Source organism: Boleophthalmus pectinirostris, unplaced genomic scaffold (genome assembly GCF_026225935.1).
Source record: "Boleophthalmus pectinirostris isolate CB_2022bp ecotype Guang Dong unplaced genomic scaffold, ASM2622593v1 HiC_scaffold_1, whole genome shotgun sequence".
Classification (NCBI taxonomy): Eukaryota; Metazoa; Chordata; class Actinopteri; order Gobiiformes; family Gobiidae; genus Boleophthalmus; species Boleophthalmus pectinirostris.
The window spans coordinates 10475428-10497192 of NW_026570970.1; the positions used below are offsets into that span (position 1 = coordinate 10475428).

A 21765-nucleotide genomic window follows, 5' to 3' on the forward strand; every position below is an offset into this window, starting at 1 on the left:
CGCTCACTCTTCTAGAATAACATCTTCCCACACTGGCCTTCTTCAGGTATTCACTAGTTGTTTTGGATCTACATTTTTTACGGGCACGTTCCTCGGGGCTTTTAGCTTTTACACGGGCCTTAACCACCATCCCTGCTCAACATCTAAAAGTCTACGAGAACTCCACGGGCTTTGATGTGGTAAACTATTCCAAGCAGACGAGGAAGAACAAGAGGATGGTATCAACATGCCTGCTGCTGGGAACAAAGGGGAAGAGGCAGTAAAAGTTGGTTGTTACACTTGTAGATGGGATGAAAGACACACAAAGGATCAAGATGCGTCGGTGCTTATAATTGAAATATAACGTGTAGAGGGTCGGAATATGGTGCGGTTTTGGGTGGGGAGGTTTATCTTATCACTTTTGACGAATGTTTGTCTAGCGGTTTCTGAGTTTAAAGGGCTCGTATTATGCAACTGTATTTTCTGATCTTTGTTTTAATATTGTTTCTTCATCTAAAACGTATCTTGACTTGACTTAATTCACACACAAATCCTGCGTATTTTGACTTCTTCTTGAGTTCTTCTCTCAAACCCAATGTCTTTGAAAACTCAATACACCTACACTAGAGTAATTTGGGTGATTTCAGCCCTGGAATTGCCAATTTCTACAAAAAAAAAGGTAAAAGGTAGCTGGCAACTTCCACTTCAAGACATCGCAAGGTGGAATAGAGCAGTTTGAGCTTTGAAGATGGAGACAGACTAATAATAAAGGGTAAATCAAACATGTGACTGAAACAAAATACAACTCTGAGTAAGTTTTTGATGAATTAACACCATTCTAAAGTGGCTTTAAGCTCTAAAGAATCCTTCAAGACCTTCAAAACTAAATCTGTATTAGTGATATACTTTTTAAATCCATGTTCAATCCTTCTAATCATAATTGCAAACCTACTTAGGCTACGTTTATTTGATGAAGGTCGGAACAGAAGACGCAAAAGTGGCATCACGTCTTCACTTTTTATTCCGCGTTTAGACAAGCTTTTTCGGGAGGAAATCTGAAACGCTTCAGCGGAGCGTATTGAACTTTTCCACTCTGGACGGTGGTTTCAGATTTTTGTCTTTTTAAGCCCCAAAAACGCCGTCACCGTCTAAACAAAAGGCACTTCTGATCAAATATTTTGTCGTTTTTACCCGCAAGCATTCTTGTGTAAACAGGCCCTAAAATATATTTTAAAAAGTTATTGCACTTGTGAAGGAAGTTGACAGTTGTATGATTTTGGGTAGGGCTGAAAATAAGTATATACAGACTAGAGTTTTCGGTGCTCTCGGAGAAAGGGCACATTGTTGACTTGTTGGTACATGTGAACATTTAACATTTTACACAAATCAACCTATTTTTGAGCTGAATGATTTTGGAGAAATATTAAAAGTATTATGATTGTGGTTAGATGCGTGATTTATGTTTTAATAAAAGGATTCTGTTCAAAGTTCATATTTTAACCAGAGGAACTGACTAAAAAGAAATATGAACAGACAAACTAATACAAGAATGACACTTTGGAACATGTTTGTACAGATTTAAACAGCAGCGTTCGCAGTTTCTATGCAGTTTGTGGAGGAAATTATGGTACTTAAAAAATTGCAGCATTTGCGATTTGTTAATTGTCGATTCAAATTGTGATTTCGAGTCTTGCAGCCCTAAACTATTAAGACTTTCTCTTGTATTCCATTGAAAAAACTGAGATTCCCACCAGAAGTACCAACTCAAACAGAACTGTGGGTCAGTGGCAGTCAGAAGTAAACATGGGCGGGGTGGAATAAGCAGGATATGAGGATCATAATATCAGCCATCCACTGGGTTTATATAATCTATTAACATTATCAGAATCTCACCATCCACCGGGTTTATGTAGTCTGGGAGATGGCCGGCCGCCGCCACCGCTGCTGCTGCGGCTGCTGCGGCTCCGCTCTGCATCAGGAGGTCTCCGTAGGGGCTCCTCTGGCTCGCGCTGGCCATCAGGTGGTAGTACTCTGTGGGGTTGGCTCCTGGGGGAGGAGGGGGGAGGCTGAACAGGGCTCGGTCTTTCAGGTGTTCATGGGTAACTAAAGAGGAGAAAGGAAAAGAAATGTTGTTTGGTTAGCTTTTTGCTGACAGTGCACTTTAAAGTTGCATTGTGTAACTTTTCGGTTGAGGGTCCATTACATCAGGACTGGCCGTGGACTGGTACCGGGCCGTGGGTTGTTTGGTACCGGGTCACAAAAGCGTGAACCTCCCTTCCCAAACGCCGCGTGGATCATACCTCCTCCTGTGTTTCCCGTGCATCTAAACCACAACTAAAACCAGGACTAAACCAGGACTAAAACCAGAACTAAAACAACAACTAAAACCAGGACTAAACCAAAACTAAAACTAGAACTAAACCAGAACTAAAAACAGAACTAAACCAAAACTAGAACCAGAACTAAAACCATTACTAAACCAGAACTAAACCAAAACTAAAACTAGGACTAAACCAGCACTAAAACCAGGACTAAATTAGGACTAAACCAGAACTAAAAACAGGACTAAACCAGAACTAAAACCAAGACTAAACTAGGACTAAACCAGAACTAAACCCAGGACTAAACCAGAACTAAAACCAGGACTAAACCAGAACTAAAACCAGGACTAAAACAACAACTAAAACTAGGACTAAACCAAAACTAAAACCATTACTAAACCAGAACTAAACCAAAATTAAAACTAGGACTAAATTAGGACTAAACCAGAACTAAAACCAAGACTAAACCAGAACTAAATGAGAACTAAAATCAGGACTAAACCAGAACTAAAACCAGGACTAAACCAGAACTAAACCAAAACTAAAACTAGGACTAAACCAGAACTAAACCAGAACTAAAACCAGGATTAAACCAGGTCAGGTTCTAAACCAGGTCTACCAGAACTTTTACTATTACTATTTATTTTATATTTTTTTTACTTTTTTTTTTTTTTTTACACAACTTTTTACATTTTAGACCAGGACTGAGAAGTAAAAAGTAATTTTCTTTATGGTTTGAGACCTGCTAAAATAACTTATTTTTACCACATTTAACCTGAATTAACATCCCAACTTTGAGCAAACCAAATACACAAAAAAAGCTAGAAAAATGAAGAAATCAATTGAAGACACCAAAAAGTTTGCATCATAATTTTGCAATAAATGATAAGAAGTCATTATTTGGGGAACACAAATGAGGAACACTTAGTAGCCTGTTACACAAAACTAAACTAAAACTGCTCTCTGCATTTGACCCATCCTTCTGAGACACTTTAATTTAAAACAAAATATCGTATTATTTGAATGGCCTATATCAGAAACAATGAAAAAACTTTATAGACGGGTCAAATGCTGGGGACAAATTTCTGTTCATGTAACCATTATATTTTATAATCTCTAAAAATCCATTGACTACCACTGCTCGCCTACTACTAAAACCACTATGAATCAAACCACTATTAATCAAAACGTTTCCAAAATCATAATCCTTCAGTTTGTTTCTGCGCTACACATACTTTGACCTACATCCGCTGACGGCTACATTTTGCTAAGGTCTACCCCGAGGTCACAGCCGTGTAAAGTGATGCATTTTGACAAGTCACGGGAGCTCAAATCCGTCATGAAAACCGAGTAACACATTGGCGGACATCTTTTTACATGCAGCCTGACAGACTGACAAAACAAAGGAGGCTGAAAAGAAAGGTTGAAAGAGAAGGTCTCAACTGAGCAGACAAGTGGCCTGCTTTACAGATTTGAAGATTTGTGCTTTGCGTGCATGCCCCGGGGCGTGAGCCGTTTGATAAAAGATGTCTGATGTCTTTGAGGCTCGCTGGCTTGTGGGGAAATATCTCTAGGGAGTAGGAGGAAGCTAGGCCGGGTAAAAGAGGGAGAGGAGGGAGGAGGTCAGCGCTGGAATGTAACAAAGTACAAAAGTAAACGTACAATACCTAAGTACAATTTTTAGGTATCTGTACTGGATTATCATGCACTTGCACTACGTAACTTTTTAGCGGAGGGTCTGTCATCTGCTTGTTGCTATGGATATGTCATTGCTCTGCTTGGAATGTTCCACAGTGTGACGTTAAACCGCTTTACTTTGCTTTTTTTTCAATTACAGATGGTTTTCTAGCTCAAAAATACCTAGAAAAACAGGTGTTGTATTGTGTATTTGGGCAAAATTGGTGGTACTGATATATTGTAAAAGCAGATAATGAGGTCAAAATACGTCCGTTGTAAGGGTGCACCGATCCCATACTGAAAAAATAGCTGGATCAGATTTCGGCTTCCAAATATCGGTTCAGTCGATATCCTGGTTGGACATTTAAATGGACGTAATAACTCTACTTACTGGTCATAGTTGGTCCAGAAAGTTGTCATAATGTTTAAACTTCTATTTATACAAAGTTGTTCTCTAGTTACTTTAAAGGTGCATTGTGTAACTTGTCTTATTTTTGTGGATATGTCATTGCTCCGCTTGAAATGTTTCACAGTATGACATTAAACAGCGCTTCTTTATATTTATAAAATCTCTTCTAGTTCTACATAAGTTCTCAAAAATATCTAAAAACAAGCGTTCTGACTATGAGGGGGTCGCTCTCCGCAGATCCGACCTGAAACTCGGGCTACGTCCACACGACAACGCTCCTGGATTTTTTCTTTTACTGGCTGAAAACGTGTTGGATCAAGAAATATTCACGTGTAGATAACAACGGAGCACTGAGTGAGAACGATGTAATACATATGCCACACCTGTATGTGGCGCTGTTAACAATGATAATAATATTTAATAATGCACATCTCGTTACAGTTTTGTTTTTTTTTTTTTTACTTTAAGGTAATTTAGCCGATTTTAGATGTATCTCAGAAATACAGCCACTTTGTTTTTTAAAAGTTAAACATAAGTTTTCGTTTTTAGCCATAAGATTTGGATGAAAATTATCAGAATAACTTCTAGTCTCAAAATCCAGCAGTTTAATTACTCGTGCGTAACCTTTGTTATTGATCCGTGTGTGTATTCTGTTGTTGGCATTAGCACTAACTGGTTGCTGGGCGATGGGAGCGGCTCCGTAGGCGACACCTGTCCCATTTCAGCAACGCTCTTGCCGTCCGCGGATGCCAGTTTGAGGGTTGCATCAGAGAACCCTGGAGATGACGGGGTTGTGACGTCATTGTTTTCCAAAAGCTGCAGTTCGCTCATCCACACGACAACGCAACGCCGGCCTTCTCAGATTTCTCCACTCTGGAACCCGTTCTCAAAAAACTCAATTTTCGCCCACCCAAAACGCCGGCTCCGTGTGAACGAAAGACCAAAATGAATACAAACTTCACCGTTTTGACCAAAAAACTTTGTCGTGTTGACAGGACCTTGGTCTAGTTTGGTCTCCATAAAGATAGAACGGTTTAATGCCATAATGTGAAACATTCCAGACAAACCAATAACATCTCCATGAAGAAGAGCATTTGACAAAAGTTACACAATGCACCTTTATTTACATTTTACAGTGGATAATTTTTACTTTTAATTCACTACATTTACACGTTACAGAGCACGTATATGTACTTTCTACTACACTACATTTTAGACCTGGACTGAAAAGTTAAATGTACATTCCTTTATGGTCTGAGACCTGCTGAAATTACTTATTTTTACCACATTTGAATTAACGCCCCAAACATGCAAACCAAATATACAAAAACAGCTAGAACAATGAAGAAATCAACTGAATCACTTAAAATCAGCTTAATTCTTTATCAAAATCACTACATTTGATGCTTTAATTGTTCTTAAAATCTCTGCAAAATACTTTTACTTCTTACTCTTGAAGTACATTTTTAAACAAGTACTTTAATAGTTTTAAGTTTAGATTTGTTTTCATGTGATACTTTTACTTTAACATGAGTAATCTTTTGCCCTTTTATCTGTACTTTTACTCAAGTAACAAAACTTGTACTTCATCCACTGGAGGAGGTAGAGGAAGGTGGAAGAGCGTCTGAGGTTTGACAGACTGGGGTCTCGTACACAGAGCAGGTGCACGGTGGTATACTGCTGAGAAAGGCCTTAAATGTGCAAAAGTTGTATTGACGAAAAAATCTGCTCACACCTGCAAGTGTCAAGTTTAATAATGACGTATCAAAAAACAACAATGTTTTTTTGCTCAGCTCGTGTACTGGTAAAAATAGAAAGTCACTTGGGTAATGACTATTTCAGTTTGTAGAGACCCTTTTCACAACGACCGAAAGTGCCCCACTTTAGGTTTGTGGGACTTCCGGTTCATGGTTTTCTGTGGGAAAATGTTTCTAGCTTATTTTCCACCAGCTTCATAAATCTGCCCCATCACCAAATCTTCATCCAACGAGGTCGAAAAAGGATAAACATTCTTCCATTTGTCCACAACTATCAAGGTAAGAAAGACGAAAGCTTAAAAGGCGAACAACGATAAGCATTAGTGAACTACTGAGCAAAACTAACATGATGGTCATGAATAAAACAAAAGTCACTTGTTAACTGACTGATTCTAGAATTAAAATCAAAAGTCGATTTCATGATGTCGACATTAGCATAGACAGAGAGATTTGTGTAGTTCGAACGCAAGACATCTCTAGTTTTGCTCAGTAGTTCACTAATGCGAAGTCAGCCCTGTGTTCCCTTATTTCTATGATTTGTCTTATTTCAATGTTTTTTTTTTTTTTTTTTCAAAATTAAACTCCAAGTCTAAGTCTAAGTCATTTTTATTTTTATACCTCATTTAAAGGGATGATTTAGAGTCATTTCAACCTAGGAGCCTTCGCACCCTGACCTTCACATTATATCTGTAGTCAACTGCTGCTGGAGAATAGGTTGGGTGTAACTGTCGACCAAACTGGGAGAAATGGGGATCAGTTTTAATACAAATTGATGATAAAGGAAATGTGGGAACACAGAGCCAAATTTTGGAAAGAAAAAATAAATAAATTAGAAATGAGAGAACATAGAGCTGAGGAAACATAGGCACGCTCCCCACTAATGCTCGTCGTTGTTCGCTTTTACGTTTTCGTCTTTCTTACCTTGATAGTTGTGGATAAATTCTTCATGGTAGAATGTTTATCCTTTGTCGACCTTGTTGGATGAAGATTTGATGATGGGGCAGATTTATGAAGCTGGTGAAAAATACGCGAGACGTTTCCACACACATTTTCCCACAGAAAACCATTATCCGGAAGTCCCGCAACCCTAAAGCGGAGCACGATTTTGAAAAAGATCTACAGGGCTAGTTTCTATGCTAACTAGCTAACTACAGCACTTAAAAATGCTGCTAATGCTAATGTGAGTATCAGCTACTGTTCTCAAGTTATTTCTCTTGTGGATCAATAAAGTTTGTCTCTAAGTCTAAGTTTAAGTCCAATGTCCACTCTAACTAAATCACGATCAAAATGTGGTCAGAAATTAAATCTGTTACTTTTTATTGGTAAAAATAGCAGTTAACCAGCAAGTAGTAAGAATTAGCAGTCAGTCAAGTCTTGCTCTAGAATCATTTGGATAATTTCAGACCTGGAATTGTCAAAAAGTAAAATGTAGATGTTAACTTGAAAACTACCGCTTCATGACAGAGCATTTTGAGGTTTGGAGATGTAAACAGCCTATTAATAAATGTTTTTGAGGAGGTAACAACATTCTAACATGACTTAAAGCTCACAGGAGTCAGTTTTGTGTCATATAGAAGCCTTAAAACAAAAAAATGGCGGTAAGCAGAAGTTGACCGTGTGGGTCGGGGTGCAAATTGGGTAAAAACCGGCAAACCAAAACCACTCCCCGGCTTCCACGCCGCCGCCGCCGCCCCAGCGTTAACGGGCCCCATCAGAAGCGATTAGACCGGGGCTGGGTTAAAGGGGTACAGGCCCAGAGTGACCGGGGACTTTTCCAGCGCCAGATCACGTTACCTCCTCCACAGAGCTGCATTTTCTATAAGTGTTTGTACGTGTGTGACCTCACCGTCGAAACAAGCAGGAGCAGCAGAAGCAACATTTGGTTCAAGTTAAACCCGGGCTTGTAAGTTGTGCTATATCAGTTACTTTGTGTTTTTGAGAAATGTAGTTTAGAAATGCGCCCCTTTCTCTTGGCTGGAAAGCTGTACTAATGTTTTAAGAGGCTTTTTGAGATAGTTCCACCGATTTTGATACGAGAGGTTGCGGTTTCAATTCTCTGACATGAAGACTACAAATCCTGATTCTTTTACAACATTAAAAACAGAAGTAGCGTAATTTCCGGACTATAAGCCACAACTTTTTTCTCACACTTTGAACGGTGTGGGTAATAAAACGATGCGGTTAATATATGGACGGATTCTTTGTTTGGCACATTGTCCGTTCATATATACGGTCGATGGTTTAGCAACACAGCCGATACGTGCCGTCTGAGTGCAGAAAGCGTCACCGTCTGTGCAGTTCACACATGGATCTAGGGTTCACATGAAGTTGCAACTTTAAACAGTTTCTCACTGTAAAATAAAATAAGACATGGTGTTAAATTAACATTAGTGAGGGGGATATGTCTTACCCAAATGTGTTAAATCAGGTGAGTGCGTAAATGACAAGAAGAAATGTCTCAAATTTCAGTAGCCGGACATCCACTCACACCTGATCGATACAACTAACCTAGTTCCCAGGAGAGTCTGAAATCTGCTGAAATCCTACGAAACACTGACACGATACCAGAGAGGCTCTTTCTGCAGGAGTCATGCACGGGAAGAGACGGGGACGATGCGCTGAGGAAAATACTAGTTTTGAACAGTTATTTTGCGCTTCATACACACACCCTCCTCATAGAAAATACACGAAATGCAGAAGTTAAAGGTATATGAAGAAGGAAATCGAACTGCTGCACGTGAGCTTGGCATTTTTTATATATATATATTTTTTATTCAATATTTTATCAGGTAAGTCAGTTGAGAACACCTTCTTATTTACAATGACGACCTGGTCAAGAGGCAGGATAAAACCGCACAAACAGAGAACACTCACACATCAACTATAACATGAAACAGTGAATAGAGATAGATATAGATATAAGACAGTGAAACAACTACAGATTAAAGATAAAAGTGTTAAAAACATGTGCAACTATACTGTAAAACAACTCATCAATGAATCGGTCGCGACAGCAGCGTGACGAACTGACTAAAAGCAGACGGCCTGATCTTGAAAACATTCTTGAAGACGTGGACACCTGCGACTTATATTCGGGTGCGGCCTATATAAGTACAAGTTTAAAATTTAGTTTAAAAAAAAGTTTAGTTGATGTGGCTTATATTCAGGTGCGCTCAATAGTCCGGAATTTACGGTAGTTCATTTTAAACGTTTTGCAGTGATCCAAACTCATTCCTCACTTACCTTATGCGTTCATATCATCCTAAGGATTCACTGCCATGGGTTTATAATTGCCTTTTTACAACTCTCAGAAACAAGAGTGGAGTTTTGTAACTGAAAACTAACATGCTAACAAGCACTTCCTGATTACTCGACAACAAAACGCTTTATAATTAAATGCAGACCGTTCACAGCTGACTTATTTTGACCTTAAGAGCTCCTTGCACAATATATCTCTACTGGGGCAAGACAAACTTTGCTCAAATATATCGGAAAAATCAGTTAAAGATCCTTAAAATTGCGGCGTTCCAAGCTGTGATCTCCGGTGTAAATGGCTTGAGGTTTCAGACCCACTTCGCTATTAAATCAGTTTTGCTTGTCTGGCTCGTTTCCCGTATAGCCCCAACGTATAGACTTACTCTATTAGCTGCTTCTGGGTGGAAATTTCACACTTATAAAACCATCTTTATGTTCTGGTTTGCTTAAGACTAGCTGTGAAAATGGCCGATACCTGTTGAAAACCTCGCTCCAAAACCACAAATTAAATTTATATAGTGTACATTTGAGGCAGTTAGGATTTCACAAGCGGTCTTCAACACATGGCTAGCACCCAGGTATCCCTATCAGGAGTTTATACACGCTCGGCTGCTGCTGTACTACCGGGCTTTATTTATGTTCTGCAAAACTGCATTATGCCGGTGTTCCATATTTGCCTCTACTTTATCAGTGACACCATCTCTTTTTCTCTTCGTGAAAGGGTAGTGAACCATTTCGTTGCCAAAAGCGTGCACTTGGTGATTTATTTGTGGAGGCTGGAGGCTTCGCTGCTCCGCTATGTGACCTGCTGTTTGGGATGGGGGCAGTGGGAACTAGTCTGTCAAAGTAAGAGATGAGATGTGAGGAATTAGCAGGTTAAATCCAGTCGTGTTCAGAGAAGTAGAGGTTGTGTGTATATTTTTTTATGGTTGGAATCCCATTAGAACTTTCTACAAAACCGCTTGAAGGTTGAAGACTTGTGTAGCCGCAGCTGCACTAGATTTACCTGACGTGACATGGCTGCCTCTATGAGTCAACGAGCTCATTCACCACATTCATTGACAAAGTGGTTAAAGTGTCTTGCCCAAGGACACTACAACACAACAATAAAAACACAAGTAAGTCTTATTGGTTTCTATAAGACTCTCTGTACTACTCATTGTATCTCTGTTTAATAGATTCCTACTTCACTGACTCAAATTTCTTGTGTCGAAATGAAAATACATCTTCCCTTCAGTGCTAAGTTTGTCATATATGTCTGACTTTAGGAAAAAAAAGATTCTATGGAATGGGAAATACCGTATTTTTCTGACTATAAGGCGCAATATCAATAATGTTGAATTCTCTCGTTTATTTTCATACGTTTCATACATTTCATTTCATACATACATGTGGTTAAAGTGCCCAAGGACACTACAGTATGCCCCTAAACACAAGTAAGTCTTTTTGGTTTTTGTAAGACTCTCTGTATTACTCATTGTTTCTTTGTTTAGTAGAATCCTACTCCAACAACTACAGGTGCCGATGAGGGTCAAACTCAAAAATATTAATTGAGCTGATACAAAAATGTAAAATTTCTTGTGTCGAAATGAAAATGCGTCTTCTCTTCAGTGCTAAATTTGTCATATATGTCCGACTTTAGAAAAAAAATGGATTCTTTGTGGTTCTATGGAATGTGAAATACCGTATTTTTCAGACTATAAAGCGCACCAGATTATAAAACGCAATATCAATAATGTTGAATTTTCTCATCTATTTTCATACATAAGGTGCACCGGATTATAAGGCGCAACAAGTGAAACAAACGGACGACACTTGAGACTGATCCCTTAGCCCAGGCATCCACGATCCATTGGAAGATCGTGGCGTAATTCGCCCGGCGTTGCCTCCCTTTTGGTGAATGTGTATTATGGACGACTCAAATATACCTTGAGTCATAATGTGTTTAATGCAGCTTTGCGCACATTTGTTTACGTTTTACAGAAATGAAACTTAAAACCACATGGCTAATTTGCATAAACTCAGTACTTGTGCGCTGATGTGGTCAGTTTCTGTCAGACTCCCCGAGGTTCCTGACTACAGTAGCCGTAATGCTTCGACAATCCATCAAGCGTTGCAGCTTCGTAGCTTACCAAAGTCATACTTGAAACACTTTTTTGAGCGCCGTGGACCACATAAAATCGGTTCAAGGTCAGTAAGCACAACCAGAATTAATACATTAATACTGGATTATAAGGCGCACTGTCGATTTTTGAGAACATTAAAGGACTTTAAGTGCACCTTAAAGTCCGAAAAATACGGTACATATTTTCCCAATATTTAAGGATGATTCACTGCAAGTAAAAGCTGCCTGTAAGTTTATTTGATGGTGGTTTTACCAGAAGAAACCTGTTCACCAGACATAGTAACATAGAGAGCATCTAGTGGTCATATGTTACAAAACAACTATTCAACCCATGTTTATACTGCAGAAAAAAGCATTACGACTAACTATTTTCTGTTTCTCATGTGTCCCCATGGAAAAATGAATTGCCCACCCCTGATATAAAGAGACAGTAAGATAATAATGTAGATTCTTTAGGCTACAGAAGCAGATATGTGCAATGGTAGCTTTAACTTTGACTTTTTCCTTATTACAAAATCATCCAACACAAAGCGTCTTTTATGAAACACCTTGCAGAATTTAAACACCATCTCTTTAACTTGAGTTACTACTAGCCTACCTTAACCCTACTTTTATTTGCGCACTGAATTTGGCCCCTCTCCTGCTAATTTCCATAGTTTCTGCTTCACCCGCACATTCTCTCCGGAGTCTCCTTGCCCAAATCCTTCTGCAAACTCCAATCACATAGAAAAACAGCCCGACCTGAACTGCTGAAAGGTGCGTTCAGCATTTTCTGTGTGCAGACGTACGAGGTGCAAGGCTAATTATCGCTATTGGTCAAGTCTGTGCAAACTGGGAGCACGCCGTTCGCAGACAGGCCCGGTTCAGAGCTGGCAGGATGCATAAATTTTCAACCCGCTCAACTCTAATCTCACCTCTTTAATGTTAACTGGTAGAATAACAGAGAGGAGACTTTTTCCACATCACTGGCAGTCCGTAAGCTCAGACTGTGCACGACATACATCACCGGGAGACTAAATATTTCCATCCTGGCAGATCTAGAATGCAGAGGAGCGCGGAACAGGTAACGCTAGTGTTTATAGAGCCACAGGGCATTGAGAGGTAGCTACGACGCTAAGCCGCTAAGACTGTTTGCGCGTGATATGAAGTGAGTTGTGTCTAATGCTTTGTTTGATATAGCAGTGGCAGGGCAGGCGCCAAGTAGTTAGATTTATGATCGCTCCAGTCAAACAGGTCAGGACAAATGGATACCTGCCGCGCTTTGTGTTTAGAATGCGGATAATATACAGTGGGTTTAATATAGAACACAACACGTATTAAAGATAGAAGGGCATGTGTAAATAAAATAATGTTAATGTCAATCTAGAGGGAAATTACTGGGCTTATATTACGCAAAATTGAGGTTTAAATCATGTTAGGATGTTGTTTAATCACCAAAGACAGAGCAGGAGTTGTGTTTAGTTTCATTCACACATATTTGAGTAACTCTTTATTATGAGTCTGTCTACATCTCCAAAACTCAAGATGCTCTGTGCCACCTTGTGACGTCATTAAGCGGGAGATTTCAAGTTAATGGCCATAGTTATCCTGCCGTTAAAAACAGTCTTACCCACTCCAAAAAACACCCAAAGCAAATCTATTATTACACCAGACTGTCGATGTAAATGTCTGTGTTGAAAGAATAATGTTTGAAATAAATCTAACCTTGCGTCGCATGAATCGTCGCATGTTGAGGGACTATTTTCTCATATATCAGTCCGCCGCTGCCGAGCTTCCTATCAAGAAGTACAACTCGCTCCTGCTGCTGCTGCTCAGACATAAATCCTTCAAATGCAAGGTTGGTTTAACTTCGAAAATTATTCTATCGACAGACATTTACATCGACAGTCTGAAGTAATAATAGATATGCTTCAGGTGTTTTGTGGAGTGGGTAAGACTGTTTTTAGTGGCAGGATAACTATGGCCATTGACATGCACTAGCCTAGCACCAGCGACCTCTGCAAACACAAGGATTGGATGGAATATTTTAAAAAGTGCCTCCAAACGTCTCCAACACTCTGGCTCACGAGGAAATGGGGTCCTATGTCCAAAACTCCCAACTGTCCCTTTAACAGCTACCGTTTACCTTTAGTTCAATAGAGATTGGCGATTCCGGTGCTGCAATCAACCAAATGATTCAAGTGAAGGTGCATGGAATTTAAAAACACATTGTAGCAGTTCTTGTATCACCACATGACATTACAAGGTGGAACAGAGTATTTTTTGTTTGAGAGAACTCAGCCTAAATACGTAGGGTTTGTGTTTTAAACATGTGTGAATGAAACAAAACACAACTTCAGGTCTGTTTCTGATGACGAAACAACATTATAACACAGACCAGAAAATAGAGTAATATGGGCTCTTTAAGCATCTTGTCAACAAATAGCAAGGTGAGGGGTTCAATTCCTGTTATGACATTGTGTCCTTGTTGTAGTCTGGCTGCCAAATCCAAGTCAGTGTGTTGTGAGATATGTAGACACAAATAGATTACCACAATGAAGTGTTGTTAAACTGTATGAATTTAGTAAGAAAAGCGTGTCAATTAAGCATGTCGCCCACAAACAGCAAGGTTGGTGGCTCAATGCCTGCTGAAAGTGTATTTCCATTAAGTCAGTGTGCTGCAAGGTCTGTACACACAAGTAGATTACCACAGTGGAGTATTATATAACCTCACAACTACAAAATATCTCTTTAAAAATAAATCCAAATCTTTAAGTGAAAAAGGACATTAATTGAGGATGTGACGAAAGTGGCATAGTAGTGCTTGCCCACCAATCAAAGGGTAGTTTGGCCAGTTCAATCTCTTTACAGTTGTATTCAGTCATGACACTTTCTCCATGGAGATGTGCCTAAAATGTTCCACAGTATGGCTATAAATTTAAAGAAGCCAAATTAGAGGTTGGATTTGTGGAGAAGTGACCCCACTCACAGTAAGAATTAATGTTTTCAAGATATTTTTTGAGGAATAAATAACATCTATACTTGAAAAAATGCAAGATAGATTAGTTTAATACCAAAGTCTGGGCAGGACCTTCTCCAGAAAAGTTACACAGTGCACCTTTAGCACTCAGTCCCTCCTCCAGTCACATAATAATACTAAAGAAAGGGAATCTGGCGTAAAATAAGTTAAGTGTGTCTCTTCTCACCCTCTGCCGGGCTCAGTCCCCTGGCGGCTGAGATCATGGAGAGGGTGGGGCTGCCGTGCACGGAGCGCAGGTAGTGCTCCATGTGGGGGACCACGTAGGGGTGAGGGGGGCTGAAGGGCGACTCCCCGGTGCCCGCGGCGGCGTGAGGGGACAGACGGATCAGGGAGATGTCTGAGATGACCGGGCTGCTGGTCAGGCCTGGAGGTCTGTGGAGAGAGAAGGAAAAACATGATTACACAAAGATATTTCCAAGTTTTGTGCGATAATATAACATTTTATAGGTTTGTAGTGTTCCTGTTATCAATCAGTGGTTGTATTTAACATTGCAGCATCACTATGGCAACAACTAAGAATAATTTTAGTAGGCCTAGCTGACTTGTTAGTGATTATTTTTTCTTTATTTACTATTTTATTTTGTATTAAATTGGCCAAACCTTTATTTCTACAGTTCATAGAGATTTTGAAATGCACTTTTAACCAAATTAAGAACAAAATATGGCGACTTGTGAATTATTAATGTTATTAAAATATACTTTAAAGGTGCATGGTGTAACTTTTCTGGTGGAGGATCCATCAAATGCTTTTCTCCATGGAGATGTTATCGCTTTGTCTGGAATGTTTCACAGTATGGCATTAAACCTCTCTACCTTCTACCTGGAGACTAAGGCTACGTTTATATGAAGATGGTCTGAACAGAAGACGCAAAAGTGGAGTCGCGTCTTCACTTTTTATTCTGCGTTTAGATGAGCGTTTTCAAGAGGAAATCTGCGTGCATACAGTGAAGCAAAAGTGTGTGGAATTCGATAGGGTTTGCATGCTAGGCGGCTAGGTGGTGATGTATGTGACGTAAACGTGTACGCGACGTGAGCAGATCTGACCAGAGTTTTGCGTCTTGGGCTACGGCGGAGCGTATTCAACTTTTTCCAATGTTGGGGTGTAATTTTCATCATTTTCATTTCTGTTCAATATTCGAAAAGAATCATCACATCTTCTATGCAAAATTTTATGACTTTAGGTAATAAAATTTTTTTCATCCAATATAAAGGTTCCATATTACGCAAAATTGACTCTTGTGAGTTTTATGTAGTGTTAGAATGTTGTTATCTCCTCAAAAACAGATCTGGAGTTGTGTTTTGTTTCATTCAAACATGTCTGAGTAATCCTTTGGGCTACATTTATATGATGACGGTCTGAAAAGAAGACGCAAAAGTGGCGTCGCGTCTTCACTTTTTATTCTGCATTTAGACGGGCGTTTTCAGGAGGAAATCTGCGTGCATACCGTGACGCAAAAGTGTGTGGAATTTGATTTGTATTCATGCCAGGCTTCTAGGTGGTGACGTATGTGACGTAAACGTGTACGCGATGTGAGCAGATTTGACCAGAGTTTTGCGTCTTGGGCAGTGTAGACGGAAACGCTATGGGAGAGCATATTCAACTTTTCCACTCTGGAGGGTGGTTTCAGATTTTTGAGTTTTTAATCCCCAAAAACGTCATCACAGTCTAAACGAAAGGCACTTCCGATAAAATATTTTGACGTTTTTACCTGCAAGCGTTCTCGTATAAACATGCCCTAAAATTACCCAAGTTACAGGTCAGATCTGTGGAGAGGTGCCGCCGCTCACAGTCAGAATACCTGTTTTCTAGGTATTTTTGAGCTATAAAACCACCTGTAATTGAATAAATGTAAGGTTAATCTGTTTAAGGTCATTCTAGGGACATATCCATGGAAACAAGCAACAAAAAAACACATACATAGTGAACTTTTAAAATATTTTCATTCCTTCAGCCCTCATCATCACCAAGATTAGGTTAGGTTTACTCATTTCGCAGGTGGTTGATTGCGTTGTCCTTCGATTTCAAAGTTACCTGCGAGTCCTGTTATCGTGTCCTTGGGCAAGACACCCTAGTAGTGAAGTATGAATGAGTGATTAGCGTTGACTGGAGAGGTTGATAGCGCCGTATTTCATGCTTTAGCCGCCGGGCAGCTGCGGTATACTAGGTAACCGCTACTTTATAAATGTCTTACAAGATTTATATGAACCTTTCAACTATTCCCACAAAGTATCCGAGGTACACCGTGGCTTATGACGGAATAACATAGGAAGTCCAGCTCCCATGTACAAAACAAAACAATCACAAACACTTCAAGTCACCTCCCTGCTGTGTACTTAGCCAAATCTTGCTATCTGAAATCACCCTGCTTCCCCTCCCTATCCGCAATACATAATAATCTCTTATAACACCATCTCCTATTAAGCCTGGGAGCTACAGACAAGTCAAAACCGATCATTTTGCAAAGTGTAGTCCCCTCCTTGTTCAGTCGGGCAAAACACCAGCTCTTCCCACCTGAGGTAACGCAAAACAATGAGAGAGCGCAACCGGATGCAAGCGTAGCCTTCAGCGTCTCATGTGATGTCGAAGTTGCCTGGTTCAGTCCTTACAGTAAATTTGTCATGTATGGCAGGTAATTGGCAGCTTCGTACACGGGGATCACAGACAGAGAAGTGTTGTAATGCTTCAAGTGTCCCCGGGGGCCCGAACTCTAGATAAGACCGTCTGCCGGCCGCTGGCACTGGCTTTAAAGGTTTGTATGGAGCGAGCGCTGGGGCTGATAAGAGGCTCAGTGTGTGGTAAGAACACCTGCATGGAGTGAGGGGATGAGTCAGGGCCAAGAAGGAGTAAAAGGTAGATAGTGTTTAAAGGGCTGATATTACACTGTTTTCTGATCTGTTCATATATAATAATGTTGTTTCCTCATCGCAAACATAACTGGAGTTGTGTTTTCTTTCAGTTTAACACACAAATGAATAGGGCTGAGTATTTAGTTTCCGAGAAGTTGCCAATACAATACAAACCTCAATACACAGGCCTCGATCTCGAAACAGTGCACTTTTGAGTTGATACGATAGAGTACAGATACAGTTCAATAAAAAATAAAGGCTAAATCATGGCTGTGATACTAAAAGTCTTTGTTAACTCTTTGTCTTTTGACACCTCCGCTGTATCACTAAAGACGTGATTTGACGACCGTTACAAATGGCTCGGTTTTCCACATGTAAACGGAGGCTGTGAAAGGTGTGGGCCACTACAACCCATACATACTAATATATGTATGGGTTGTTCCAAGTAGGCGTCCAAGGGGGAAAGAGTTAAACCACTTCTTGTGCAAAGTTAATACAGGAAACGCTCATTTTAATCATCAAAACTGTGAGTATGTTGAATGTGTTGCATAAACAAGTTTCCTAACACTAAACAAGCAACAAAACTGTAGCGCTGTAACAAAATAATTTAGTAAAATATACCAGAAACTACTCTTGGCGATATATCAATACAGCAGCCCACAATATCAATCCTGAATCATCACATTAAATGATATGATATATCCATATTTTGATATTTTTGCACACCTCTACAAATGAATGATAATAATAATGCATCAGTTTTCTATAGCGCTTTTCTGGACACTCAAAGACGCTTTACAGAGCATTATTCATTCACTCCATACCCGGTAGTGGTAAGATAATATTGTAGCCACAGTTGCCCTGGGGCAGAGTGACAGAAGCGGTCCTGCCAATCTGACCACCATCATCACTCACACACACACCACTTTCATACGAGGCAATGTGGGTGAAGCGTCTTGCCTAAGGACACAACGACTGGCATTCCACTGTGGCACCTGATTTCCCCAGTGGTCTCCATCCAAGTACTAACCAGACCAGGCCCTGTTGAGCTTCTGAGATCTGACAGGATCAGGCTTTGACAAGTCAGTATGGCCGCAGATGCTGCATATTTAGGCTGAGTTCTCCTCTTAAACAGAAAACAAAACTCCATACATCTTCACTAGAATAATTTATATGATTTCAGATCTGGAATTGCCGATTTCTGCTGATCTAAATGTAAAAGGAGCTGTTAACTTGAACACTACTGCTTCATGACATCACAAGGTGGAACAGAGCATTTTGGGTTTTGGAGATGTAGACAGACTAATATTAAAGGTTTACTCAAACATGTGTGAATGAAACAAAACACAACTCCAGGTCTGTTTTTTAAGAGGTAAAAACAGTATGACATGGCTGAAAGCTAACAACAATCAATTTTGTGTAATATAGGACCTTTAAAACATGATCATATTGTTTTATCAAGCAGGTCTCTTGCTTCAAAGATTTGCAGGTGTCTTTAGGGTTTCAAGATTAATCGGAATTGCATCAAAATTAGAATAGATGCAATTAGCAAATCACAAAGGCCGGCTGCCGTTTTGGAAGGACTATAATTTCATCCACAAACAACTAAACTAAAAGTGAAAAGCGTTATTCTGCATAAACACTGTGAACCCTGTAGTTTAAATCTGTACAAACATGTTCTGAAATGAGAATCTTGTGGTAGTTTGTCAGTTTGTATTTCAGCATTTTTGTCAATTCTTCTGGATGCGTTTAAAATGTCAACTTAAAACATGAATTGCAAATCTAACTTCAATCACAAAGCTTATCAGAAAATTTTAATTACAATATTTTTTCCAAATCGTATTGTATTTAAGTCTTAGAATGACACTTGCCATGTTGGGCCATAGTTATCCATAATTTTGTAGTTTTACAGTAATATGATGTAAAAACGTGGTATGTTCTATTTATTATTATCAATTAAAAGTCAAATATATTATATTTATTTTTTTTTTTTTAAATGAAGAAATATAATTTAAAAAAAATACAGTATGTACTATTTTTTTAAAGTATGGTAATAAAAATTTTAAAAAAGTCCTTGGATTTACACTGCAGAAACAGGAGCTCATTATATGGCTTTTTCTAGTGGATGAAAAATGCAGTATACTCTTTCAAAATACTAAAAAAATACATAAAAAATAACAAAAACAAAAAATCAATCATTATAAAACCCTCATTGAGAGCAGAGCTGGGCTGTGACGTCGTCTGTGTTGGCCTGTTTATGAATGAATCCTGCACGGACCACTTTACTGTAACACACTCTTTACAAGTGCGTGAAAACAAAGGCAGCTTGTGCAAACACTCCGGCAACAAATGTCTGTTTACGCATGCGGTTTTCCCTGCTGGCAGCCACATTTCGTTTTTGGCATCAGCTTTGCACTTTTCCTGTTATAATCTTTCAAACTCACTCCATCACAAGTCGTAATGAACTTGCTTACACCATAAAACTGAACGATTTGGGGAAAAATAACGTATTATTGCCAGTTTTTCTGACGAGTATTACGATTTGATTTGCGTTTTGTGTTTTTAAAATAGGATTCGGTGCAAAGTTCGCATCTAAACGTGTCCACGAGGGTCGACAAAAAGACGGAAGAGTTAAATGACAAACTAATACAATCACATTTCAGAACAAGACAGGATATTTTGATGTTTACGGAAGAAATTATGGTGCTTCAAAGCCTTTGTAATTTGCTAATTCTGGTCGATTCAAATTGTGATTTTGATTGCGATTAATGTTGCAGTCGTTTTGAACCGTGGTGCCGTGATTTTTACAGATTTGCTTCGTTTTCAGCAAGTTTGAAGTGGTCTGAAGTTACCCCTCGCTTACCTTACGCGTTCAGAGAGAGTGATGAGTTTATAAGCGCTTTTCGGAAATTTTGGAGACCAGAGCGTTATTTTTCACATCATGGTAACGCAAACAACAACCAGCATGCTAACCACACACTTCAGAATCATCATGCAATAAATTGGCTTATAATTAGATGCAGACAATACACAATGGACCACTGCGGTACATATCCAGCTTTTTCGGTTCCAATACCAATTCTGATTAGGGGTGTGAAAAATGTAAAAAATATCAATATATCGTATCATTTAATGTGATGATACAGTATTGATATTGTGGGCTGCTGTATCGATATATCGCCAAGAGTATTTTTGGTATATTTTACTCAATTGTTTTGTTATAGCTACAGTTTAGTTACTTGTTTACAAGAAGGAAACTCTTTTATGCGATACATTTGATATTGTCACTGTTTTGATGATTAAAATGTTTGTGTTTCATATGAACTTTGCACAAGAAGCGGTTTAGACTTTTAGTGTCACAGCCACGATTTAGCCGTCATTTTTTTACTGAACCATATCAAATCGATTTGAAATATATCATATCGAATCACAAGTGCACTGTATATACGGTATTGTATGTACGGTACTGTATGTACGGTATGTATCGTATCGGCAACTTCTTAATGATTCCCAGTCCTAATTACGATACTATAGCTTTAAATATCTGATACCAACCGATACCAGTGCAGAGACTAAAAATAGCATTTATTTCCTTTCAACAAAAATAAAATATAACAAAACTTATTCAACCATGTTATGTAGATGTTACAGATGTACTGTGCAGCTTTTTTGGTGGAGGATCCGTCAAATGCTCATCTTCATAGAGATGTTATCACTTTGTCTAGAATGTTTGACAGGGCATGTGTACAGGAGAACGCTTGTGGGTTAAAAATTACTAAATATTTTACTGGAAGTGCCTTTCGTTTAGACAGTGACTGCGTTTTTGGGGCTTAAAAACGCAAAAATCTGAAACCACCCTTGAAGTTGAACACGCTCCACCATAGAGTTTCCGTCAACACTGCCCAAGATGCAAAACTCTGGTCAGATCTGCTCAAGTCGCGTACGTGTTTACGTCACATACTTCACCACCTGGCATCACCACCTAGCCACCTGGCATGCACACACAGTCGAATTCCACACACTTTTGCATCACCGTATGCACGCAGATTTCTTCCCGAAAACTCTCGTCTAAACGCGGAATAAAAAATGAAGACGCGACACCACTTTTGTTCAGACCGTCATCATATAAACGTAGCCACAGTATGCTATTAAACCTTTCCATCTTCACGGAGACCAAACCAAACCAAGTACCAGGTCAGATCTGTGGAGAGGCGACCCTGCTCACAGCCAGAATGTCTGTTTTTAGGTATTTTTGAAAACGTCTGTAGAAATAGCAGTAATTTAATAAATGTAAAGAAGCGCTGTTTAATGTCATACTGTGAAACATTTCAAGTGGAGCAATTACATATCCTTAGAAACAAGAAAAGTTACACAAT

The 21765-nt window shown here is 39.3% G+C and overlaps 1 protein-coding gene across 1 annotated transcript in view; it reads right to left on the reverse strand.

Moving 5' to 3' along the window:
* The window catches only part of gli2a (GLI family zinc finger 2a), a 210261-nt gene that overhangs the window by 57410 nt on the left and 131086 nt on the right, over positions 1 to 21765 (reverse strand). The window contains 2 exon segments of the mRNA XM_055152490.1: positions 1873 to 2082; positions 14709 to 14914. Of these exon segments, the coding sequence (XP_055008465.1) occupies positions 1873 to 2082; positions 14709 to 14914 (416 nt within the window).